The 27,367-nt window shown below is 40.9% G+C and overlaps 1 protein-coding gene across 1 annotated transcript; it reads right to left on the reverse strand.

Annotated features, from left to right (window-relative positions):
* Positions 1-1,235: 1,235 nt before the first annotated feature.
* LOC143104821 (serine/threonine-protein kinase 4-like) lies at positions 1,236-26,783 on the reverse strand. Its single transcript, XM_076269152.1, has 11 exons — positions 26,398-26,783; positions 23,071-23,151; positions 21,785-21,913; positions 20,978-21,092; positions 20,491-20,655; positions 20,200-20,367; positions 19,777-19,914; positions 19,310-19,438; positions 13,151-13,340; positions 8,078-8,229; positions 1,236-3,173 (listed from the first exon to the last, which is right to left on the reverse strand). The coding sequence occupies exons 1-11, from the start codon at positions 26,439-26,441 to the stop codon at positions 3,018-3,020; spliced, it is 1,467 nt and encodes a 488-aa protein (XP_076125267.1). The 5' UTR covers positions 26,442-26,783; the 3' UTR covers positions 1,236-3,017.
* Between the last annotated feature and the right edge of the window lie 584 nt (positions 26,784-27,367).

A 27,367-nucleotide genomic window follows, 5' to 3' on the forward strand; every position in this document is an offset into this window, starting at 1 on the left:
CCCAACCCTTGGGCGCATAGTGCTCACAAAAATAGCCACTGATGCAGGCCACACCTTTTAACCTTGCAATAACTCATTATGCCTGGCTGCATTGGGATTTGGAATCCTAGGGTTCTTCTTGGGTCTTTTGATTTATAGAACTGATGTGACATTAAGCATAATGTGTTTAATTCCCAGCACAGGAGTGCTGTTTTCCAAAACAACCTTTAGCATTGCAACAGTCCCTCCCAACTCAAAATCCATAACATGGTTCACTGCACGATCATTGTATGTATGTGAAAGTAAAATAGTGTTGCAATATGTTGCAATGCTGTTTCTCTGAGCCATAGCCTGTTTTTGCTGGAAACACTTAGATACAAACCCTCATTTTTCCAGTGACAATTTACTGTACATAGCATGATGCATCACTATACTGGCTAGTGCATAAGGGATAAAAGAAATGGCTATAAACTGTTCCCAACAATCCAATACAATTAAAAGCATTTTTCTTGCGAGGACTTCAATGTACTCTCCAGGGGAGAGTGAATAAGACTTAAGAATGTATATGAAACTTAGACAAAGACATGATGTGGTGATTTGCTATGGTCAAGATACACTGATGAAATAAAATTAAAACAGTTTACTTTCATCGTAAATTTCTTTTTTGTCACTAAACTGCTTATTGTGAGAAAACTAAACCGTAATGTGATGTGAAGAATAGGTTTGTTGTAAGGTGACAAGGTAGAACAGCAAAGGGTTCATAGACTACACATCAATAGGTGAGTTAATATGAATTTTCTTTAAAAATGTACATGGGAAAATCTGCTACAACAGACTGCTTAGATGCACTTATTTAATGCAAAGAATCAAGATAGATACACACCTATCCCTTTTCATTTGGTGGCTGTACACCATCTGTGTTCAGAGTAGTAATACTTATCTGCATCTGACAAATCGAGATGGGAGTGAAGGATAGGACCAAAGGCAGCACAAGAGCCGTTTAGGCGAATCTATGAAACAAATACCACCGCCGCAGACAGTGCATCAGAGTCCAGCTCAAAGTCAGATATTGGCCTTATTAAATATTAATTTGTGCTATTTGGATAAGACATTAGAAGGAAACAAAACACCTGGGAAGGCAAACTTTCTTTTCCTACTTTAAGAAATGCAACTAGAGACCACAGTGACATTCAAGAGGGCTCTGGAGAACCTTCTTTCCCCTTTCAGTTTTAAAACACAAGTAAGCATCAGGCACATAAACTGGAATCTGTTTAATTGAACAAACATAAAAACAGGCAAACTCTAAATGCAAAACACTGACCGTTTCTATAGAGATCTTCTTTTGTTATTTAAGGCAGGACCAGTCAGAACTTAATAGCAAAACCAAGGAAACTCAAAGTTGCAAACAACAGTAGGCTACATCATTCACATTATGCAGAAAATCTTTCCAGTGATAGCTACTTCAATCGACCAGCCAGGACTTGTATCAGGGGAGAAAGGAGCCCATTCTCAGAGCAGAATCTTAAAATGACACAAACTATGTGATGGACCACAAATAAGGCTGGTTTCAAATTGTGCTCCAAAAGATCCTTATGGTAGTCACATGGGACACATTGGCAGGTTAACATGTCCTAACATGTAACAATTCAGTAGACACCAAATCCAATGCTTTTAGACATCATAATAGGTAAATATAACAATGCATAATAAAGCAATTCAAAATAAATACACGCATCTTCCCTTTAGAATCAGCAGGACATAATAGTGAATAGAATTGTGATATAGTGGCTAGAATTGTGTTTATAGTACATATGTATTCATATAACTATGAAATATCTATAAATTCACCTGAGACAATACAACCTGAGAAGCTATGCGCACAAACATGCAAATCCTGTTTTACAAAAAAGGCCAGATGTGTGTTCCTTTTTTTAGAACCACTTTCAGTATATAAAAAAAGTCCCTAAGGCTTTCAAAATATTTTCTTATTAGAAAAATAGCAAATTTCAACTGTGCTGTTACTGAACGAGACAATATATATATATTTTTTAAATGCACAGTGCAATAAATCAACAAAGTGCACTATTGTTCATTGGTTCACACAGACTAAGAATCAATATAACATTGAGATTTGTTCCCTTGTACTCAAAGATTGTTTCCCTCACTTTTAAACACTGGCTTTGTAACTAATGAATCCTCTTTTTAGGCTGTTATCTTCGCTAGTTCTGACTTAGCAGACATGCACACCATAGCTTTGTGATGACTATGCATGATTGTGTTTTGAACTTGTTTGTAACCTGTAACTGTGTAACCGTTTGAGCTTTGGGCACAGCTCTGTAAATTGTGCGAGTTGACAGGTCCTCTTAAAGCCTGCGATACCACAGGAGATGATTCAGGTGATTACACTTAAGGCCACAGACTTGACCACAAGCATCTGCACTTCACCAGAAAATCCACATGAATGAAACATTTTCAGTCGGCCCTGTTTTAAACAGAATGAGGAATGTACATGTCTGTTTTGTTAAGACAACTAAGGATATAGCTTTATCATAGCTGGGGGTGAAATAACAGTGTGTAGCCAACACAGAGCAATCCATCAGTCTAAATTTGCTTGTACAATGCACAGAGGCGGAATGGCTGACGGGATACTACACAGGATACCACACACAAAAATAAATGAAACTGAAAAAAAAAAAAAGGATCCTGCTCTATGATGGCGGGCAGACTGCAGTCAGGTGATGCTGAGAACCATCAGTTAGTACCAAGTCGTTACGACAAAACTAGGAAGACGGTAACAATAAGTATTATTCAAGATGGTGTGATGGTGTATGGCAGACAAAAAAGGCAACCCTCCTGCTTGTAAAATAAGACAGTACCATCCACACCGGTTATCTAGCAGTACCTACAGAAAATAAAAACATGAAATTTCAAGTGCACTGAAATAACTTAAGGAGCAAGTCTGCATGCCGGGCAGCGTGGAATGTCTTCGGTGGAACTACAGAGGTAAACACAGCCTCGGGGTGGCTGGCTGTGGCGGCTCAGTTCTTCTGCCGTCGCTTCTTGGCCTCGATGGCATCCAGGATGGGCTGGCGCTTGGCCTGGTAGCGCTGCCGAATCTCCTCGATCTCCTGTTCCATCTGAGGATCCAGAGACGCCAGCCTCCTCCTCAGCTCCTCCACACTCCACGAGCGCATCTACACACACACACACACACACAGACACACACACGCAAATCAGAGCCCAGTCCAAAAATGCAGGCATGGTAGACAGTAGCTATATACACTGTACCAGCAAGGATATATCTAAAGCAGTGGATGAATGAGACAACATGGGTTTTTGAGCACAATTCAAGGAAAAAACAACAAAACAGTGTGGACTTGATGGACCAAAAAAGCATGAGTCATTAGAGCACAGGTCTTGGTACAGTTGTTCCCCCAATCACCGATGTCACAGCAATTTCACACCCTCAGAGATGAGCTCGGTAAACTTGGGTCATGGCCTTGCGTTTTATTACATTTCCCTCAGTGGATTCCTTGCGGCTCCAACCAGCAGTTCGAGGCTATTTATTGCCCCTGATCGATGGGTGGAGAAAATAACAGTGGCCTTGGTGTGCTGTCTGCGCTAAGTGCTGTGTCTTGACCCTTCAGGCTGAGAACAAAAAGACTGAACAGTCATTTGGCAAGGGTGAACTGAAACAGCCGTGACCTCCACTGGACAGAGAACTTATGCTTTGCATATTTCTGTAGAGTATCAAACTGAATACAGACTACAGACATGATATTGAGAATCAAACTGAATACAGATATGATATTATACATATTCTCTGTTTACCTATAGCTGTGGTTTCTGCTTTACCGGGCTCAGCTGAAGGACACTACTACATATAGGGATTTGAGGACACTACACTGACATACAAATATGAGTATTATGGCCTTACAAACCCTGTATCATCTTACAGGAACATTGTAGGAGACAAAAATATCAGATCAATAGACTGAAGCCAATCTTATCTTCTAAGCATTAAGGATGTTGTTGCACTGTCAATAATGTTTGAAACACTGCCCACTACACATTTCCTATAGAGATAATCATACAGTTATGCACTCTTAGAGTAGTTAACACTGCTATAGGATTAAATGTAACGTCGGCCTATTGCACAAAAAGGGCACTTTTGTGTAGTAAGTGAACAAATATAATTTGTGTTCATTAGCACTGAGCTATAAACCAGTTTAACCCATCAAGGGAGCTGTAATGTGATTTAGCCTAGCTCAAATATCAATAAACTTTTGGCCAGAACTGTAGACTCCTTGTACCTTCGAACAGCAACAGAACCAAAAAAGGTCTCACTGTGACCGCATGATATTTAATAGACCTGAGATTGTAAGAAAACTGATCAGTCTCAAATGAGATTAAATTGCTTTACAGAATCACTGACTGGAATAGATACAGTTTTAGAAAAAAATGTGCAATGTCATGCACAGCCCTCCGTGCTTGTGCCCAACAAACACCAGACTTCAGTAGTCGCTCTGATGCCTCTGTCCAGGTGTCTAAAATGTCTTTCCCCGGCTCTATTCATGTGTATTGTTACTGCGACCACCCCTGACGCTGCCTGGGTCTCCTGCTGAGCCAAAAATGGTGGAATCTGCATCTTCCACTCAGAGCTAATGAAGCATCCTGCAAGGACTCTCTCCTCGTCAGCAATGCCTGAATGTTTACGTGCATCCTGTCTGACCTGCAGATGATCAGACTTTATACTAATATTCAGTTGTTGACACATCTGAAAAAAACCTCCACTGACTGTATCCAAGCACCAGCCTAAACCTGATCGTAAAGAAAATGTTGTTTGTGTACAATAAGCAGCAACAGAATTATGCTTTACTGGGCTATTTTTCACAACTAAATTAATCCATTAGTTGAACTAGTTAACTGCATGACAGGACAATACAAAAGCTCATTGCAAAGCTCATCACACCCACTGCAAGACCAGAACCGCTACAAGAAATAAACCACAAGCCCACCACATATGACTAAAACTATGTCAACATAATGTTTAGTTCTAAGCATTGGACTGCTTCTAAATCCCCAAAGCAATACATCTTTATTTGTGGACGAGGAGAGGATTGTGGGCCAACGATCGTGCCGTGCATCTCAAAAGTTCCTTCAGACAGACATCAGAAGATGTCAATACAGTTTGGTGACATTGCTTCACAAAGGGCATCAAGGCGGGCCAGAAATAAAAGCAAACGACCGCTTGAAAAGAGGCCTAAAAATAGACACCACCATCTTCTTTCAGCAAGTAAGCAGACCGATTCTAACTGACACTTCAATTACAAAACATGTTCACACCTCTGAAGACTCACTCCTGGCTTTTTTCATTCATTATATATCATTCCAGGAATTAAAAGAATCACAGTATATACTGCTATTAATATATAAATAAACAAAAGGCTGTTTACGTAGCACAGAGAGAGAAACTTTGGCAGGACTTTTCTGACCTCGTAAAAGACAGACCGAATAAACACCAAAGAAACTCCCAGAGCCTGTGCGTTCATCTGATGAGGCAACTGCGGCCAACTTCAGTGTTCTGCCACTGTGCATCATCATTGCGGCGAACCTAGAAAACAAACTAGCCTGACAAGACCACTGGAGGGAACAAAGTAGCAGTCCTCAGGATGCCAGACATGATCACTCATTCACCTTCAAAAAGGTGCAGTATGTGACAAAATATATAAACCCTGCTCCGATAGAGGTGATGTGGAATGACTTGGGAGTTCAGCAGTTTCTTTAGGCATGCTAAAATCTGAGAGCCTGTCCAAAATCAAAGGCCTTTTCCTCAAAACTGATGGCAAGGCTGCCACACTGTGACAAAAGATGAAATTCATTTTTTTTTTTCTCCACAGACTCTCATGAAGACTACATTGAACTTAAGAGATGCATCCCACTCACACTTACGGACTACGACTAATACAAAATGCATGTTCATGATCTCTTCAAGGAAGAGTAAAAAAACAAATCAAGTGTCCTCAAAACATGTTGCATCACTTTCCAGGACAGTGTTGGCTCATACACACAGTTGTGTGCGTTGCAGTGCTGGAGACGCATCCCGTTCACTTTACTTGGGCTTACGTCATCCGTTGCCGAACTGAATTGTGGGTCTGTTGCGTTGCGTTGCTCCCGTCGCTCGCGTTGAGAAGTTCAGCTGTTGCTGCACCGACGGACGGCACCAGCCAATCAAATTATGAACAAGCGAACAACAGACTGCACCAGCCAATCAAATTACGGTTATAGCTTAAGTCATTTGCATAGCTACCGTCGGGAACACCCAATGGCATGCGTTGACAGAACTCAACTGTGTGTAGAAGCCCTGTGCCGTCATAGCAGTGATCCAGCACTGCAGGTGGTTTCCTTGTTGACTTATGCTGTGTCTCAACCAGCCTACTTGCACACTTCAAATACTTAGCTTAAGTATATAGTGCAGATACTGGGACAATACTAAGATTAAGAGCGAGAAAACCCATTCACATCTTGTTCCCATGGCTGTTTGGACTGGATAGGAGCCTCACATATAGACCCTTTCAACAATTAAAACAAAAACAATGCTTGAACGTTCTATTTGGGCCCCAATCTACTTCCTCTGCATTAAGATAACATATGGAATGTTAAAAAGGAAGTCTTGTGGGGCCAACTATGATGCTGATAATGGAACTCTCTTGAAAGGGTCTATACTAAAGGTGCTGAAACACACCTGTACACTCACATAAGCACACATACACCTTCACACATGTGCACACACACTCATCTAGTGTGGACATGCATCAACAGGGTCTCTGACTGAATTATAAAGGAGAAATCTGGTGATTTTTTACATAGATCTCCGTTTCTCGAGCTCACCGAGTACTACGGAAGTAAGCGTTCAGTGTACTGATGGAAGTATGCGGTATGCGACACAGCCTTACTCATCTGCCCAGTGTGGCTGTGTATGATTTGAACATGTGGAGAGAGTGAGCAGCACAACATTTCTGGGGGTGCACATCAGCGACGACCTCTCCTGGACCACCAACACAACATCACTGGCGAAGAAAGCCCAGCAGCGCCTCTACTTCTTGCGCAAATTGAAGAAGGCAAGTGCCACGCCTCCAGTCATGACTACATTCTACAGAGGGACCATCGAGAGCATCGTGTCCAGCAGCATCACAGTGTGGGGCGGAAGCTGCACGGATCAGAACAGGAAGACCCTCCAGCGTATTGTTAACACAGCTAAGAGGATCATTGGAGCACCACTCCCCTCCCTGCAGGACATTTACACCACCCGCCTCACCCGCAAAGCACTAATGATTGTCAAGGACACAACCCACCCTGCACACGAACTGTTCAGCCTCCTGCCCTCTGGAAAGAGGTACAGGAGCCTCCGCTCCCGCACCACCAGACTTGCAAGTAGCTTCATCCACCAAGCAATCAGGATGCTGAACACTCTACCCACTCTCCCATCACTGACAGCCCCCCCCACCCACCAGCCAGCCAGGAACCTAGGAACCTAGGATCCTGTCTACCCTAACCCCCCCCCAACACCGCCCTGTGGAACTGCACTGTGACTGCGCAGCCTAACGTGTTGCTGTTTCACATCAAGCCTGATATACTGCATATTAATGTAAATATACAGGTCACACAAGCACAAGTTTAAACTTCATGTAACTGTTAAGACTATGTAAATATACAACACAACTACCTCTATTTTTTTGATATATGTCCTATATTTCTATTTTTGATATATGTTCTATATTTCAGTCTCGCACTTTAATTTAATGTTTATTGTCTATGGCTATGTCTAAAGTATGTCTATGTCTGTATTTAAAGTATGTCTATGTCTGCATGGGAAAGTAAGAAACGAAATTTAAATTCTTTGTATGACCAGTGCATGTAAAGAAATTGACAATAAAAGCCGACTTGACTTGACTTGATGTGGCTTGGAAGGGTGTGGGTAAAAAAAGGGGGTTGTGTTTCAGCCATATTCCAGAGAAGTTTCGGTGACCTCAATCATCTGCCTCAGGCTGATCTCTAATAGAACTGGACATGTTGTTTTAGTAAACACACAACTTACCACTTCAATGTCTACTTCGGCGGGGAACTTGCGGTTGTCTGCATTGTTGGCTGCGTTTGGGGACTCTCCATGGTTCTGGGTCTCCTTCTCCTTCTGCTCAAAGTACTCCAGGAACGATGGTTTGGCAGGCTGCTGCATGGTCTCGTCTCTCCCTGCGGAACAAGTACAAGCAGGCAGAGATGTCACTACTGAGGAACATCTACAACTCCACTAAAACATGTGCAAGTCTGATGCCACCATAAGTATAGCCATGTGTTTGTGTGTGTGTGTATATTTACCAACAGTTCTTGACAGCTGCATTAAACAATTATTTCATGACTGGAGTGGTGCGACACAGGTACTATCTGAGAAACAGGTATTCTGTATTCTGCAGGTAAAAGTCAGAGAATGTATAATATGACCACCTCATTTCTGTGGTCGTTATAGTGCTCCATTAGGTAGACCATGGCCTGACTAATAAGATTATGTGGCTTTCCTAATGGTTTTGGCCCATTGCTGAAATAAATGGGCTAGGGGAATGTTCCATCGGAGTAACCTTGGGGGATAGTCGGAATACTTTTTCAAATATGTAGTCAAGGAATTTTAAGCACACGAACATGCCTGGTGGGTCTCTTAAAGGTGCAGCCCTATGTGGGCTCCATATGTGCAGAAGAACCCCATGCTGAGACACATAACCCTTCGGCCCCCCACTGAGCTAAGACCCTCTGCTTATCATTAATTCACAGGCTCTTCAATTATTCACACACTTCCTTATTGTCTTAGCCACTCTTCCCTCTTCCTTTAGAGCAGATTTAGTACATAAGCAAGCAAGGCACAAGAGGTTGCATTAGCAATGGCACCACAAAACATCATTCTAAGTTATGACACTATTAATACAACTACACGTGGAAACAGCAGACTCCCGAGACAAATCTAATGCTGGCACAGCCTCAACACAGTATGATTACAATCATTACAAATCGCTGAAAGACCATGCAAATGACAAAAAACACTTGCCATTTTTTGCATTTTTTCAATCACAACCTAATTTCAAGTCTGAGAGTCTCAAGTCTCTGAGAACAAAGCAGGTGAACTTGCATGTTTAAATAGATTTTGCTGTCATTTAACATCAAAAAAACATAAGTTTAAAAATAATAAAGTAGGCTATTAGTAAGCTATACCTAAGCAGAACAACATAGTGAAGCACTGATTTGGATGACCAAAATAACTGTCCAATGAGCCTTTTTGACTTGCAGATCATTTAAACAATACAAATAATGCAGAAGTAAATTCTTATATGGAAAAACAACAACCCACAAATGCAGGCTATCCTTGAACGTACAAAATCACAAGATGGCAAAACCTTGGAGTGATTGCGCTAAATCTCTATTTCTTGACCTTTTCGCCAAGGCGTGTCAATCTCAAAATCTTCTAAAACCCAGAAAATGTTTCCCCTGCACAGATATGTCTCGATTTGTGATACATCATACTTGTCTCCTCATGCAATTCACTTCACTGAAATCCTGGTCACCCTATGACTCACCATTGTGTCTTGGCATCCACCACTACTTGCTGCTAAATTTATTACTTTGAGCCCAATGGCTCAACTCTCCCTCTCGTCTACTACCATGGATACCACCCTGGGGAACACACCTTGTGTGGTGAGCCTTCAATTGGAGGAATTGTGGAATATTTCAGCAGACCAACAAAATTAAACCTGAAGATAAACCAAGGACCCCCCCAAACGCACACCACCATCTTTGAAACCCAGATGTTACAAACGCATATGAAAAATGTAAAAGGTATATGATGTATGGAAAGTAATGTAAAAGCTACATACAGTGCAGATCAGGTATCCAAACATGAGACATACAAGAGGTGGTTCCTACAGATCTCTGTTCTGTGTCTGCTTTGCAGTGGCCAGCATAAGAGAGTGGACAGAAAACCTTGGTGAGACTACACAGAAGGCTGACTATAATTCAAGACCATTTATTTAACATTAATGTATACGCTTACAGTTTTGGGCAGTGCTTCCGATAGCTGTCGAAACCTTGGTGATGTCATTGCACTGGATATGACGAGGCTAATTCAACTGACTAATCATTTTTGTCCTGAGTGTCTCTTTCCGGAACCTGCCAATTCTAAACAACTGCCATTTAATTCTGAAAGTGCCATTAGAGCGAATCAATAACTTCTTCTGGGCCACACTCTGATACATACTGAGGGTGGACCTGTCACCGAGAGGAAGTGACTGGGGGAAAATGTAATTTTAGAAAGGAAATGTGGTTTAGCGCAGGTTTCTTAAGAAATGTCAGCTTTACAGCTATTTGATAATCCATACAAATCTGATTCTCTCTCACCGTTGGGTATCTGAGGGCAAACTGTGGCCTGGCCTCGATGCTGATAGATTGGTTTCATTTAGGCTACCAGACACCAAGGTGTCGGAGCTGCAACTGGAGCTGAACACACTGAGGAGCACAAAGACTGACTTCAAAGACAGCCCGCAACATCATCAATCTGTTTTCTGCATTTAAACAATACCTGTTGGGCTATAATGACTGGGACTATGTGTGGAAAAAAAGAAGTTCTAAATATACTAGGTAAATCAACATCAACAGAAAATAACCACAAAACACACAGACTTTTACTGTCTGTCTGTATGTGATTACTCAAATGCAATTTACATAAATCTTAGAAATGGAAATAAAATCTTTACGGCAAAAGAGAGTGATGGCAATTTTGCTGTATGAATACCTTTAAAATGGAAGAGCTACTGAGAATTGTCTAAGAGCACTGTTAGTGCAGGAAAGAGCAAGCAGTGTAATTAAAAATCAATCTGGAGATAAAACTGCAACTCACTGTCTGCCGTACAGCCTTTCTAATGCTCTGAGAGGACAGTATGGCTAACCTTCCCCTATCAAACGAGCTCAGTGAGACAGAACACCTGAAACCTCTCCATCTAGGCTGACGTGATTAGGAAAAATAAGGTCCCCCTGATTAGAAATCCATGTTGAGGCAAGAGCCAGCCTCACGTTTTCAACCTGGGTCACTTGAAGTTAAAGGCCAAGCAAAACACTGATTACCTACAGATTTCATATTGTTTCACCGCACCAATCGAACCACAAGACTTTAAGGAGGCGTATCAGGGGTAGAGCTCAGACTGGAGGAACTACCAGCACGTTACCACCACCAAAAAAACAGTTTATGTTACAGTAGTAGCCAAAGACAAAATTAAATGAATAACATCACCCATGAACATCGATTTCTTGGTCTCACTATAATTTACATTCTAAAGCCCAATTTATGTTTTTGTGACAACTCGATGCAGTAGCTACGCCATTGACTCTACTCCGTTTTCAGTCCTGCGTCTCCTGTGTCCCCGTAGCTCACCACTGAAATGGTAGTTAGATTGTCAAACTCCATACACTGCCGTGGTTAAATATATATGTTTTTTTTGCTCTTTTCTCGCTTAGATTTTGTTATCGAAAGTTATCGAGAAAGACACAATGTAATCCAATAACCTAGTTATTGTAACCATAAAATACGCCTGAGGTTATTTGTGAGGTGTCTGCCAACCAATTTATGTTATGTTAGCAAGCGAACTCCCCTCAACTGCCCACAAAGAACTGCTTAGTGGCGAGGTGCTGATTTCAAAACATTACTGACAAACAGACATTGTACCATTGGATAACCCAGTCATTGCAAACAAAAATATATGTCTGATTTTCAAACTTCTGTTCTGTCAGCAAACTAGCTACTACTGTTGCTACTACCCACACTAGGCTGCTGAAGAACATTGACTATCCACACATAGGGGGAGTTGACCAATCAGTCCAACCACAGTCCTTACGGTCATACACGGTGACGCACTACGCAGAAGCATAAATTAGGCTTTAATATTATATAGCCTACAACTGCATTTGGCTACAACAGACATCTCAACCCACGAGAAACAAAGAACCGCAGTAATAACCATATTGGCCTCCCATGGGACCTATGTAGTTTCATCTGTCAATCAATCACTGCTCATTATCATGTGGTGAATCATGTGACTGAATTATCAACAAAATTCGCTGAAGTCACTCACCCAAGATTAATAGTCAAATGAGGTATGGTTTAAACAGCATTTGCAGTAGGGCTGGATGATACGGCCAAAAAAGGTCTGATCTCAATATGTTGAGGAGAAATGGCAATATACGATATATGATATGACACAATAAAATCGTCTAAAATAATGTTTATATAGTTACACAAGGTTAACGCAACACAGTCCTACATCTTAATAGTTGTATTCAATAAAAGTTTTTCAATAAAAAAAAAACTGATTGCACTCACAACTCTGCAAGAAAGACACATAAGCACACAAAGCAATGAAAAGGCATCATCCCGCTACTGTAGAGTCTTTCTGTGTCAAATCAGGCTGTTGCTGCTGCACCCTCTCAGATTTGGTTCAAATCTTGTCTATATCATGAATGGGTCCCAAAACCAAGGCCTGTCAAATATTTATGTTAAAATCCAATGTGTTGATATTGATGCCCATGATATTCTACAAGCATAAACCTAGCTTGAATCTACTAGTAGGCGTATGATAAACTAGCTTTGAGAGAAAACTCCACACATGATCTCACCCCAAAACATCTGTCCATCTAATGAAACAGTACTGACACCAAGTGGACACTCCTATAACTGAGATGGGTGAGCTACAGCACAACCTGGTCCAGTGGGGGCCCAGGGCATACTGGCTCTCAATTTTAAAATCATTTGCCCAAAAATGTCAAAAGTGAGGTTCATATAAATGTGACAAAACAGGTCATCTAAAAATACTTGGCAAACTTGATTTACTTTCAGATATTATACTAATTCACACCAAATATGTTGCATTTTAATCTGTTTCTCTGAAGAGTCGCCAATTAAATGAAACTCAATCAAGAAAGAATTAAAAACAAATAACTAACCTTACAACTCCAAAAGCCTTCTGCATGACAACAAACAAAAAACCTTCAGAATGACTGGGAATGTTTCCCAAAACGTAAACACCGTCAAACCCACACCAAGTGCAGGGGTAACCTTCAGCGGAAGTTACGTTGCACTTACTTTTCATTGTTCCAGCATCTTCATCTTCATCATCCGAGTTGATGACCATGGTGCCCATTTGAGATACCATGGTGCCGCTATGCTCAATCATGGTGCCCGCTGAGCTGCCCAGAGACCCAGCCGCCCGGATGGTGCCCAAGTCAGAAGTGCCTGCCCTGACCATGGTGCCCTGGTCCACGTCATCCTCATCCTAGTGTGGTACACATGCACACGCAAACAGTACATTTCAATTTCACAGTATCAAAAAATATGCCACTATTACTTCATTATACAGGTACATGAAAATGGTCAACGACACAAATGAAAATGTACGTAAGGTGTACTGTTTGCCCTGATGACAGAGAGCATTTGATGTCCTAATCATTAAGGGCGTCACGATTTCGATTTTATATAGAAATCGATCGAAATTACATCTCAATCTCGAACTTCGAACTTAAAAGTAGAATCGACGATGCAGCCACACCCCCAATGTCACGTCCAGCATGTATGCCAAGACGCACAAACACACATGCACATGCTGAACTGCAGCGTCAACACTCCTCTAATTTTAGGCTGCAGCCAGTTAAAATATACACATCAACCTACCGAAATCAAAGCCCCTCTTGCTACTTTAAAAATCACCGGTGTGGAAGTATTCGTTCATTCACGTCAATTAAAACTAACTTAGCCTACTCAACTTAGCAAGTGAAAAGATGATCTACAGTCCAAAGTTACTTTAAGGCTTAAAATGCACATTGATAAGTACATATACCATGAACACCAACCTTGGGTCTCTTCGGAGTGTGCTGAAACAATCAAATTAACATTCTGTGTTGTTTCATTTCACTATGGTTATGGTTATGGATTTAGCAGACGCCTTTGTCCAAAGTGACACATAAATACAAAGCAACATAATAATATTTAAAATTGAACAGGGAACAGATTAGAATGTAGGTCAAATATAATAAGGAGAATAGTTATAATACACAATAATATCAATTCAATCAATAGCCTAATAAAAAGCAAAGGAAAAAAAGGGGAAAAGCAAAAATAAAACAATAATGTCCATTCAATCAATAATATAAAAACAATGACATGCTAAGACTACATTAAGGAGAATATCAATAATAAAACAATAATGTCAAATGAATTAACAGCCCAATTAAAATAAAACAACATAATACAAACCATAACACATAAGCGCTTAAACAACTAAGTATATGTTGAATAGGAATGTCTTTAGACCCCTCTTAAACGACCCAAAACTACCACAGGAACGGAGAGCACTGGGCAATTCATTCCACCAACATGGAACCACTGAAGAAAAGAGTCTGGAATTAGACCCAGTTTTCATGACTGGTCGACACAACAGACGCTCACCAGAAGACCGCAGTGGGCAGTTGGGGATGTAAGGCTTGATTATTGAATTAAAATAACTAGGAGCAGATCCAGTTAGTGTCCTATAGGCCAAAGTGAGAGATTTAATTTTAATTCTGGCTACTATAGGGAGCCAATGGAGAGTAACTAGGAGAGGAGTTACATGTGTCCTCTTTGGCTGATTGAAGACCAGGCGTGCTCCAGCATTCTGAATCAGCTGTAATGATCTTGTTACACAAGCAGGTAAGCCAGCTAATAGTGAATTACAATAGTCCAGCTTAGAGATGACCATGGTCTGAACAAGAAGTTGTGTGGAATCTTGTGTCAGATAAGGTCTGATCTTCCTAATGTTGTAAAGCATAAACCGACATGATTTTGCAATAGAAGCTATATGCTCAGAGAAGTTAAGTCGGTCATCAATTACAACGCCCAAGTTTCGTGCCGATCTAGTTGGGGTCAGTGAAGTTGAGTCAAGCTGGATGTTAATCTGTTGGGGAATAGCTGTTTTAGCTGGAAACACCAAAAACTCTGTTTTTGAGAGATTAAGCTGAAGGTGCCGATCTTTCATCCAGGCTTAAATATCCTTAAGGCATGCAGAAATCCGGTGGGAAACACTAGAGTCATCAGGTGGGAAAGACAGGTAAAGTTGAGTGCCGTCTGCATAACAGTGATAGTCAAATCCATGGGAGCGAATGGTATCACCTAAGAAAGTGGTGTAAATAGAGAAAAGCAAGGGTCCTAATACTGATCCCTGACGCACACCTGTGGTGAGGTCATGAGACTTAGATACCTGTCCCTGCCAAGACACGTTGAAAGAACGCCCTTTAAGGTAAGATTCAAACCAGTCAAGAGATTTTCCAGAAATTCCCAGTTCAGATAGTATAGATAGGAGAATGTCATGGTTAACAGTATCAAAGGCTGCAGATAAATCTAATAGAATTAATACTGATGACTGAGCAGAGGACTACTCCCAATGCTTCAGTCACAAACAGAAGAGCAGTTTCAGTAGAATGACCACTCTTGAAACAAGACTGCATAGGGTCAAGTAGACTATTCTGATGAAGAAAGTCACAAACTTGCTTGAAGACCACTTTCTCCAAAACCTTTGACAAGAAAGGAAGAAGGGAGACAGGTCTGTAGTTCTTCACCTCAGTTGGATTAAGTGTACTTTTCTTTAGTAGAGGTGTAACCCTAGCCTGTTTAAAAGAATAAGGAACTATTCCAGAACTGAGAACTATTTGTGAACTATAATCACGTCTCTGTTTTAGCCTAATGTTAGTTCTGTTTACATTACAACCTCACGGTTGGAATGGTTTCAAAATAAAAAGTGGTTTCAAAATAAAAGCCCCCCGAAACAGAAAAGGAAAAGGCCAAAAAGAGTAAACATATAACATATAAGGAATGCATTAATAGTAATATTAAAAAAAGATCGAAAATCGAATCGAATCGTGACTTTAAAATCGAAAATTACATCGAATCGAGGATTTGGAGAATCGTGACACCCCTACTAATCATAACTACGGCTACACACTTAAGTTTTTATTATATTCTATAACAATGGTACATTGGATAATAGATCATGGTCTGTCTACCAGAGGCTGTTAAGAAGCCATTCAAAAGAGGGCTTGTCAGCTGTGGTTTATAGTTCTCATTAGTGTGCAGTGTCTAGTGACAAAGCATTTTCGATTCCTTGGAGAAGTTGTGAGAGGCTGAAGTCACATAGCCATTTAATTGGACCACTCAAGCATTGGCCTTTGGGTCTGATTAGTAATCCGATTAACATCAATATCATTTGGGTCAATACTCATTAGCTATGCTTCTAGCCAACTGTGCAGGCCACAACGAGAGACAGTCGAAGTGGGAGGGTACATCCATTCCGCGAAAATAAATCATATTAATGAATTTGTCTCCATCTTCTACTCCATCCCCCACTCTTGAAACTTTTGTGTACATGCTTGTTTGGAATGTGTGTTTGCAGGCCGCACACAAAGTAGCCTACTGGCGCTGCAAAGGTGAATGGATTTGTAGCACTTGCCAAAACATTTGTAGCATTATTATAAAACCTTTAAAATCTCTAAACAATCACAAGTAGGGCAGTTCATCACAGTCCATCCATTGTAACTGGACTGATGAAAGGTACACCTGTAGGCTACATTGTATTTGGGAAAAGCAGAAGGTAGCAGCATAATGTATTTATTTATTTATTATTAAACAAAACAATCCCTGTCAGTTCCATGCAGTTTTCAACAGCTATCAAGAAGAGAGGTCATGTCATGGATTTTTGTGAATGTTTCTTCTTCTACATATGCATAAGTGCAAAATGCCGTTTTACCCAGTGGTGCAAATAACTGACATGTCCATGCTTTCGCCAGACCAAGCTCAATCTTTTAAGAAATCGAAAAGGAATCGCCGGCAGAACAGGCCGAGTTCACCCAGCCTAGTCCATGGTAGGCGCCCGATAGAAATATTGTTTCTAATTTTGCCATTGAGATATCCACACACTGGCGCCCCCCCTGCGACGTGTTCGCCCCCGGTTTCAGAGCTATTCTAAATGCAAAAATGCATAGAGGGAGTTATGACAAAACCGTGACTGTTAACAAACTATAAGCTATATAAGGTAGGCCCTATGCTAGGCCTATTACACAACATAAATTGTCACTAGGCTATGCTGGCGACCCAAATAAAATCTCCTTTGGGAACCAATGGCTTACAGTATCAAGCGGACTTAAGCTGCCACCTCTTGGCGAAAAGTTAATAGTTTTGCATACCAGTAGTAATACATTTCACGCAGCTGTGTGAATCACGGAAAGCGACACTTCTAAATGGAACCCAACCCACTGTACAGTAGCTCAAGGTCTGTGGCTAAAGCAGCCATAATGAAAGCGTTATCATTGATTGGATACTTCACACACACGTGTTTTTTAATCGCATAGACTACAACTACTAAGCTGGAATCAAAGCACATCAACACCCCCCTCACACCCTAAACACGCACTTCGACTCAACGTGCGCTCTAAAACATTTGGTTTAAATGGAGATGTAGATCATCACGGGTGCGTTAATAAATCTACATTGCGGCGAGTTGACACAAATTATTCACTTTGACGAATTTATGTAGTTTCAGTCCTAGTTACTTTACTTTGAGCCATGCTCTTCCTTACTTGAATCACCTTTGAAAATAGAGGATTGAAGTAGCCTATATGGGTGTTTGGGAATGAATGTTGACTCAGATGCTTTTTGAGACTTTGAGCAGAAATGTCCCAGCCCGGTGTTTAGGATGCATCATAGACAGGTTATCTTTCAGGTAGCCTATATATTTTCCATTAGAAAACCATCACGTAGCGAACGTGTTGTGGCTAACTCACTTAGCTCCTGTTAGTAGCCTAGGTTATGGTCATAAGCAAATGAGATGACAGTCGAAAGATGCAATTAGTGCTGTTATCAATTTTCTTGGTAGCCTATAACCGCATTTATGGTTTTCTACAAATACATCAATAATCAAATTGGCCTCCATCACTCAACCAAGTGATGGGGGTGGGGGTGTTGAGTTCGTCAACTATAAAGTCACACATCAATGCAAAGAAATAGTGTTGACATTGAGGGGAGTGTTAATTTATTTTCATTGTGTCCCCTAGGTTATATCTGTGGCCTGAAATGCCTTGTATGTAAAAAAAAGCTTCTTCCCGAAGCACTTTTGAATTTATTTCCTCAGCATATTAGGTCATATCATAGATTATTATGGCTATTATTTGTACAGTGAAAATAATAATAAAAGAGTTTTTGAACTTTAATGTCACTAATGCACTAATGCTGATTATTCAATGATTCATTTGAATTTAAATATTTAAAATACTTTCACAGCAAAAATTATATATGCGATTAATTTAGATTAATTAATCACAGAGTATGTAATTAATTCGATTACATTTTTTTATTGATTGACAGCCCTAGAAGTTATAAATGCTAAAAGCAAAAGCTTATATTGAGAGAGCAAGCACCTGTGTACAGCTGTGATGGATCTCTACTTATTCTCTACTCTCTACTTAAAGATCTCTATTTAAAACTAGAATGTATTTCCGAGGAACTGCAAAGTGTGTTTGCTCAGATCAGGTTCACTAACAGGTACAGACAGTGAAATAGGGTTGCGTTGAACTCTGCTTGATCCAAGGATTTAAAAAGTACCTAATTTTTCGACATTGGGCATACGGGTCAGAAGTTACATGCATTAAAGCATGTGTGAAACACCTAAACGCCTCGCTTTCGCTTACACCAAAACGCTTTGTTTTCGCTTACACCAAAACGCTTTGTTTTCGCTTAAATCCAGTATGGCAGAAAATCAAATATGGCGTAAATTGAGTCAGCAGGTGCGTTGAAGTAGTCCAGTAGTGTTTTTGAAAATCAGGCATACAGGTCAAAAGTTACGTGCATTAACACAACATCATGCCAAAAGGTCTTGAGTAATTGCAGCGCTCCTTTGGGATCAAAGGGCAACACATTTCTAGTGCATCCTCACAATGGAGTCACGAGTCCATGTACCAAGTTTGGTTTTGATACGTGAAAGGGTTGCTGTGATATGACCTACTTCCTATTTGGCAGCTACGCCGCCGATTTCGCTTGATTGTGATGGGCAAACACTTTTGAAAATCAAAAGTATGCTGACGGGAATAATAAAAAGATAGTACACTTAAGAAGAACGATAGTGTGCATACTTCAGCAAGTACGCTAATAATTGTATACGTTTGCCAAACTTTGTGTTTTTGTTGTGTTTTACTGTGTGTGTAGCTGCAACTGTGCTGCTCGTACCGAGTTCTCCTCCTCCTCCTGGTCCTGCTCCCTCTGCTGCTCCTCCTGCTTCTTCAGCTTAATCTCCATTGCGTCGGTGATCAGGGCTCGTAGGATGCTGCTGGGATTGGAGCTCTTAGTGAACGGGTGCTTGGGGACAGAGCAGAACAAAATGAACACCGTAAATACTCACAGCCAAGACAACAAGCTGAAATACTGCAGGGAAACTAGACACAACAGGGAAACACACAACAGGGAAACATTAAAAAGACCAAACGCATGCTGTTTATTTGCATTGTTTTTCACTAGGCTCTCTCCAGTGAGAAGCCAGTAATATGAAGGCAATACTTAACAGACCGGATAGAGATGTACAATATTGTATGAACAGTGAGTAAAAGACAATGAAAGTTGTCTAGAAAGTGTGCACTAGAAAAACAAGCTTCACGTTGGAGGGAGGGAGGGGGGGGGTGAGTGAGTGAGTGGGGTACCTGCAGAAGCTGGGTGGCCGTGGCTCTGTTTTCAGGGTTCTTCACCAAGCACTGCGTCACAAAGTCTTTGAAAGGCTCAGACCACTGGTCAGGGTGTCTGAACGTGGGGGGAGGATTGGTGGGGATCATAAAAATGGCCTTGAGGAAAAAGAGAAGTCACATGATGTTAGAGGCTCTCTGACCATACAAGTCCACAAAATTCTCTAGAGGGTATATAACAACTCAATCACAATGACTGGCCAACCCTGATATTTTTATGACAAAAGTAAACACTTTGACTTTTGAAACAAAATTGTATCACAAAATCCAGACTACAACAATAGTCTATTATAAGCTACAGAATTAAGCTAGGCCATGTTCAATGAATATATGGGTTTATGAAAACCAATAAAAGTTGATCACAACAAAAAAAAGAATGCTAACCCTCATCGGGTGGATGTCTGCGTACGGAGGCTTGCCCTCTGCCATCTCTATGGCTGTGATGCCCAGAGACCAGATATCCGCCACACAGTTGTACCCGATCTCTTGAATCACCTCTGGTGCCATCCAGAATGGCGTGCCAATCACAGTGTTGCGCTTTGCCATGGTGTCCTGCCCATCAAAGAAAAATGTGAATATTGTTGGACATATGACATTAGATTTAGACAATTTAGCTACAAAAAACACAACATAAACACAACACATTTCACTTGGGACACTATGGGACCTTCATACCGTTAGCTGTCCAGCCACACCAAAGTCAGCTAGCTTGGCCTGTCCCTCAGCATTGAGCAGGATGTTCCCAGCTTTGATGTCCCTGTGAATCTTCCTCATAAAGTGAAGGTACTCCAAACCTTTTAAAGTGAACTGCAGGATAGCGGCAATCTCATCCTCTGTCAACTGCGGAGCACAAAAGTGGTTAGCTCTCACCATACCATTAATTCTTGTCTCATAAACAGACGCAGATCATTAACAGATTTCATCTGTTAAATTCTTTGACATAACAATAATGGGTCAAACAATGAAGTGTCTGTGTGGGTAAGGGTGGTGTTCTTGTAACAGAGGTCATGTTGAAGACTTGCAATGCTCCCACTTCTTCTTTAAAGCAATCAACTATTGTCTTTGACCGACTGGGAGCCTTCAGAGGCTTTATTCAGGGGAACTAGAGTGGCGGAACCTCTGTTCTCTGAGGCGCAGTGGAAGTGGTCAACTTCTGTCTCACCGTTTTATTGCGTAGCCGGATGATGTCAGAGACAGAGCCGGCACCACAGTACTCCATGACGATCCACAGATCTGTGTTCTTGAAATAACTTCCATAATACTTCACAACATGTGGACTGTATAACAAAAAAAAAAAGGAAAGACTTTATGACTCGCCTGGAAAGGTACCCTCGTCAATCTGAAGTTCAAGGACATTATCAGAAGAATCCTAATTGACATGTTGCAATTTCTCATATCAAGATGCAAACAGAAATTGACCTCTCCAGAATAAGTCCCGCCTCCGTAACTTCCGTATCCATCCAACTTCCGGGCGTGGATTGTCTATGAGAAATAACATGGCGTTTCGAAATATCATACCGGTTAAACATCTGTAGGTAGCGAAGTTGAAAAAGCTGGTGGGCAGATTGGCCTACACACTTCTGCCATATAGTTTCCACTGGATTTTTTGATTGTCGGTGCCGTTTAAGTAGTATACTATAGACGAAAATCAAAAAATCCAGTGGAAACTAGATGGCAGAAGTGTGTAGGCCAATCTGCCCAGCAGCTTTTTCTACTTTGTCACCTACAGAGTTTGACAGGTACGATCTTTCAAAACGCCATGTTATTTCCCCATAGACAATCCACGCCCGGAAGTTGGATGGATACGGAAGTTAGGAGGCGGGATATATTCTGGAGAGGTCAATTGGTTTGGAGCAGTAGTAGCAATGACACCTGTCAATCATCAGTCATTCAATCAGCCATAAAAACCTCTGCTAAATACCTGTAACTTTACTTTGACTTTATTTTATAAGGTATTAAGAGCAGTCACCTATTGCACTGTTGCATGATTGAGATCTCCTTGATGATCTCCTGCAGATCCGACTCCACCGGCACCTGCTTGATGGCCACAATCTCCCCTGTTTCCTTAAAATGGGCTTTGAACACACTGCCATAGGAGCTGTTGGGGGAAAACCACACACACACACACACACACACACACACACACACACACACACACACACACACACACACACACACACACACACACACACACACACACACACACACACACACACACACACACACACACACACACACACACACACACACACGACAACATTTATTGTCACAAATCAATAAACTTCAAATATCTAACTAGCTAAGCTAAGAGTGCCGCTCATGCTCATTGGAGGCGTGGATACCAGTAGTGTTGATCATTCAGCAACAACAATTATGGTGACGACCATAACAAGGATTTTAGATGTTTGGTTTGACAGGGTAGTAGTTGCCTTGAAGTTGAAGGAAGTTCCATTCACATGGGAGTAAGCGACACCCAACTGAACTTCCCTTTAATGTACCCTGTGCTAAGAAAAATAGGACTTGATTTTGGACTTGATGTTTAATTTGTGACATTTCATTCCGAAACTGAGTAACAAAAAAATATTCACAATTTTAATCAAACCAACAGAGCAAAACGAGTTGCATCATACAGGCCATGATGTAAGCCTGCACCAGACTTTGATTCAGACATTTACACAAGAACGGGAAAAAAACAACAAATATGCATCAGTAGAGAAAACAAAAACACACATTGTTGAGAAGTTGAGTAAGAGGAAGTAAGGAGGCATGCTCAGTAGTGATGGGTTTCGCTTAAATTTTGTATTCAAAAGCAGACTACCAAGACAAGAAATTAAGAATAATTTTCAAGCAGAAAGCAGTGTCCCTACACTAACATTAGAATACTGTTGGGTTGTCGAGGTTTGCACACTATAATGTTAAAGCTACTTGTCAATATCTACTTCTTGTGCAAGGCAAGTATAACTATAGGCTATTTATTTTATTGACTCCGACACAGAATGTTTGCTCAACATTTCAACCCCCCCTTCACCTACCACCACAAATACAATTAAATTCTGTGGGAAACACTGACAACACAGTGTATTTTCAAAAGTAGAGAATATCACCGCACACTGGTCTAACATAAATGTTTATTAGGAATGAATGGCAAGTTTCGCCATTGGCTTCCTCAGATCCACTCATAGTTTATTTTCCATCTGTAGGCCTAAATCTAGTAATACAATACAAATGTTGGACATTCAAATCACCAGCACTTACCCTTCGCCAATTTTCTCTAAAACATCAAATACTTCCTCTGGCTGCTTTGTCAAACTGTCTTCACTCAACTTCTTGAGTTGCCTTCAGGGGGAAAAAGAGAGATAACATGTCACACCAAAGTACACACTTCACACAAAGTACAGGGGATGACTTGCATGCATGAATTGACAACAGAATGTTGTTTTTTTCCAGTGAAGTTCCTATTTTCTTGCTTTAATCTACCATGTGCTTTTTGATAGCTGAGGAGAACTGACTTTAGTTTTTATCACTATCACTATGAATAGCATCACATTTTTCTATCCCCTCTATTCCTTTCTATTCTATTTCTATTCCTATAAGGAATTCCCCAGAGCACAAACTACACCATGTGTTTGCAGTGCTATCCTAAATGTACTAGACCTATAAAAAGGACCGTTAAAGTATGCATTATGCAGACAATTCTTAACCTACTTCCAACTTGTTCAGAGAGTCAGACCAGAAATGTCCGAACAGTCAATAACATGTACCATAGGTTGGCATACTGTTTACAAAACCATTCACAATGAATGTACTAAAACACTTGCAATGTTCTTGTGAGCTGCTCCATAAAAAATATGTTCTGTCTAGGCAATAGGCCTACCAGTACTAATTTATATCAGAGGCAGTGGCATTGTGAAGATATTTTGCAATAGTCAGTCAAGACTGATGATTAACACATTCAGTGACTAAGTAAAGCACCAAAACCACTGGGTGAACATCTTCATCTGGTGACAGGTGGGAGGTAGGTCCAAATCACAAAAAGGCATGGCCTAAGGCAGGCCTATTCAATTAGCGGCCCAGACGCAGCCTCCGAGTGGCCCGGCTGATGGTCCAGACAGAAAAGCAAAACACCGTTCATGATCAGATATATAGGCTTCGCTATGCACTGTACGGACAGGCGAGGGCCCTTTCCGAAGCTAGTTACTTCGATCTAGCCCTACTCACTTCCACTGGATTCATGCAGTCTGGCTATGGGCAAAACGAGGGAAAATGAATAAGGGCCAAGTAGCTAGTTTGGGAAAGCCCCAAGACTCTGCGCGTCACCTGGCAACGACCCATAATGCTGTGCATAGTTCAGAGCAGAGCCTGGTTCTGAGTTGGTGTTTGCAGTTTGCGCCTAAAATAAAATGTCTCTTTCAACCCCAAAACGTAAAATTACAGATGAAAACCCATCGATTGTCGATTCAACCCAACGTGGACGGACAGGTACCTTTTTATTTACCTGGGCAGCCGTGGCCCACTGGTTAGCACTCTGGACTTGTAAGTGGAGGGTTGCCGGTTCGAGCCCCGACCAGTGGGCCGAAGTGCCCTTGAGCAAGGCAACTAACCCCTCACTGCTCCCCGAGCGCCGCCGTTGAAGCAGGCAGCTCACTGCGCCGGGATTAGTGTGCTTCACCTCACTGTGTGTTCACTAATTCACCGATTGGGTTAAATGCAAAGACTAAATTTCCCTCACGGGATCAAAAAAGTATATATACTTATACTTATTTTTTATCATTCATGCACAGCAGATAACTTTTACTTGCTTTGAGTATTATTATTTTGTATTATTATTAAGGCTAGTTAAATGCACTTTGTGATGTGTCAGGGTCAGAGTGTTCAGTGTTCATTTCACGAGGCAAACAAATGCCATTGCTTAATTGCACTTTCTTGATTATCTACACAAGATGTCCCTAGGTCAGATGTATCCTAACCAAAAATATATGTTAATTAGGCTATGATTATAATTTCAAAAACAAAAGCAGCATATCTCAGGTTCTGTTTAATCTTTTGTTTTTTAATGCACCTGATCTGTGTCTGAAGTAACCAAAGTTGGTTAATTGGTATTCAAAGGGGAAGCAAATGTTAGGCCTCTTGTAGGCTCTGTTTTTATGTACTTTGATATGTACCAAGGTAATTTTTTTCTTTGGTTTGTTATTTTAAAAGTGTAAAAAAAGTATTGCTACTAGGTTACCTCAATTGGTTGGTTATAACTATGTTATTGTTAAAGTGACATTATTAATTGTTGCCAAGTTGAAAGGTCAATCAAATAATAAACATTGCTTGCTAGGCATTACACGATTTTATGTTGGTTTGAATAATTACCTCCTGCTTTCTAGTCGCTGAAAATGTGTGGCCCAGCTCAAGTCTGTGGTTTTAAAATGTGGCCCAAATGAATTTGTAATTGAATAGCCCTGGCCTAAGGTGTACTAGCCTAGGCCTATCCGTTCCCATTGCTATGCGGATCTTGGGCCCTAGGGCCCGGCCCTATTGCTATGAGGAACAAATAGACTGGTTGCAAAACACACTCAGATACTATTTACCTACACTAACGTTAACCATCGTACTCTTTTTAAGTCACAGATAACCCTGGATTCACCAAGACAACAGGCAAAGTCAAGCGTTTGTACTTTACCCTTTTCAAACCATCATTCAGACTACTGAATGATAGTGACTGACTTCACAGGCCAATGGGCCTATAATATCAACCAAATAATAGATCTATCAGAGTATCTATTAGGCCTACTCCTCTACTACGACTGGTAAAACATTCAGCACTAAATGGCAACATCTGAAAGACACAAACAAATGTTGTAGTAGTGCAACCTGGTTATTGCATTAGCTTGTTGAGCCACTTCGTTTATCATGTAGCTGCAGGCCTGAGTGACTACAAGCAATGAATGACTCAATCTCACAGTAACACTTTCCCTCCTCCATGAGTAGTAGCAGCTAGCACTAAGTCTTTCCTGTTACAAGTGTCAGTAACGTTGTCTTGATGTAGACTATTAATTTCTTTCTTAATCCGTTTAACATCAGGAAAGCAGACTGTCAGGTAAAACACGTTACTGCAGAGCAAAAATAGAGGCCAACATGAGCCAACTAACATACCATCAACACACAACTTACTGAACTTTAAACTCGTAACATTAGTTAAAGTAACTAAATCTAGTCGCTACCAGTGTGTAGCTGCTAATGAACTTGTCAACGACGCGTTTAGGTCTCCCATAAGATGTGAGCCTGGTAACGTTAACGGACAGGTTCGAGTTCAGCCATTGTTACTTTATTCAAGTTACCGTTACATCATGTCATAACAAAATAAAATAAGTACCATTCCTGAAACAGTCTATCATCTCATGTACTTGAGAAGCTCAACATAAATGAATGCAATGCTGAGCAACTGGTTAGTTCTCGTTATCTGCCCAGAGATTTAGAAAGTTCAACTAACGATAACGTTAACATTTAACGTTACGTTAGGTGGTGGGCACGCAGTGTTCATAGTTTAATATCTTAGCTAACACAGCTAGGAAACTAACGGTAATGGTTTCTTACCTGCGTGGATGGTTTCTTAGCTGTACCTTCTCTTTATTCTCCATGGTTTATTTTGACATTTGAGAACGATTTCCACTATTTCCTTCCTCAGGCAACAAACCCGCCAACGTTAGCTAGCTAACGTTAATGCGCTGAAGCAGCAACTAGGGGCCAAATAGAAAGCCCACTCAGCTAGCTAAACAGATGACTGCGCTAACACAAATAGCAGGTGTACTTAGCTTGCTAACGCTATAAGCTGGTATGATATTCAACTTTACACAGTGGTTTACGTTTCCCCTGTATTCGCCATATTTCATTAAGTTTGGAAGGCTAACTGACGTTAGTTGAGAATCAACCTAGCTACAGATAATCAGGAAGCAAGTCGAGAGACGAGGCACGGAAGTACTGAAGTGCTTGACAAAGACTAGTGACTATCCCATCTCTAGAGACAAACGCGGACGATAGAGGGCGTCACGTCTCTGGTAAATGCAGAGCCCAAATGTTAGAGCATGTGGTAAATGTACTGTTACTACTACAAAACCAATTCTCTCATTTAGGTCTTAAGAGATGCCATTTCATATTTTTTGGGTTGACTTTCATCACTATGGACGCTTAAATTACAATTGTAATACCCATATTAATATATGCATTTATGGGAAAATCATAGATCACATTCTCGGATTTCAGATTGTGCAAGTGCAGCTACCTCCCCCTGATCACACTCCACTGACACACTAGTAGTGACAACCTTCACCAAAATCTTCGTTGCTGATCTTCAGTTGGGACCTTCCTCCTCCAGAATCATGTTCACACGGCATACCCAGATCCATCATTTCCACTGAATCTGATCTAGTGTACATTGTTCATGCTACAACACAGCCTGCTTTGTGATGTGCACAAAGAACCAACTTCTACCTTCTTTGGCTTAATACTGTAGCCCCTCCAACATGTAGCTTATAGCTACCAAAATATTATGCACCATATCTTGAGA

This window comes from Alosa pseudoharengus, unplaced genomic scaffold, assembly GCF_046254945.1.
Source record: "Alosa pseudoharengus isolate Yale_2024_CS ecotype anadromous, Long Island Sound unplaced genomic scaffold, YU_APseudo_1.1 YU_APseudo_1.1_scf_5, whole genome shotgun sequence".
Classification (NCBI taxonomy): domain Eukaryota; kingdom Metazoa; phylum Chordata; class Actinopteri; order Clupeiformes; family Clupeidae; genus Alosa; species Alosa pseudoharengus.

Bases quoted from the DNA above. Each gene is read 5' to 3' on its own strand.
- LOC143104821 (XM_076269152.1), bottom strand. From the start codon at position 26,441: ATGGAGAATAAAGAGAAGGTACAGCTAAGAAACCATCCACGCAG. The intron at 19,915-20,199 runs GTTAGCATTCTT...TTTTTCCTCAAG, and splicing joins CAGACATCCACCCGATGAGG to GCCATTTTTATGATCCCCAC. The intron at 8,230-13,150 runs GTAAGTGCAACG...CTTGTTCCGCAG, and splicing joins AGATGCTGGAACAATGAAAA to GGAGAGACGAGACCATGCAG.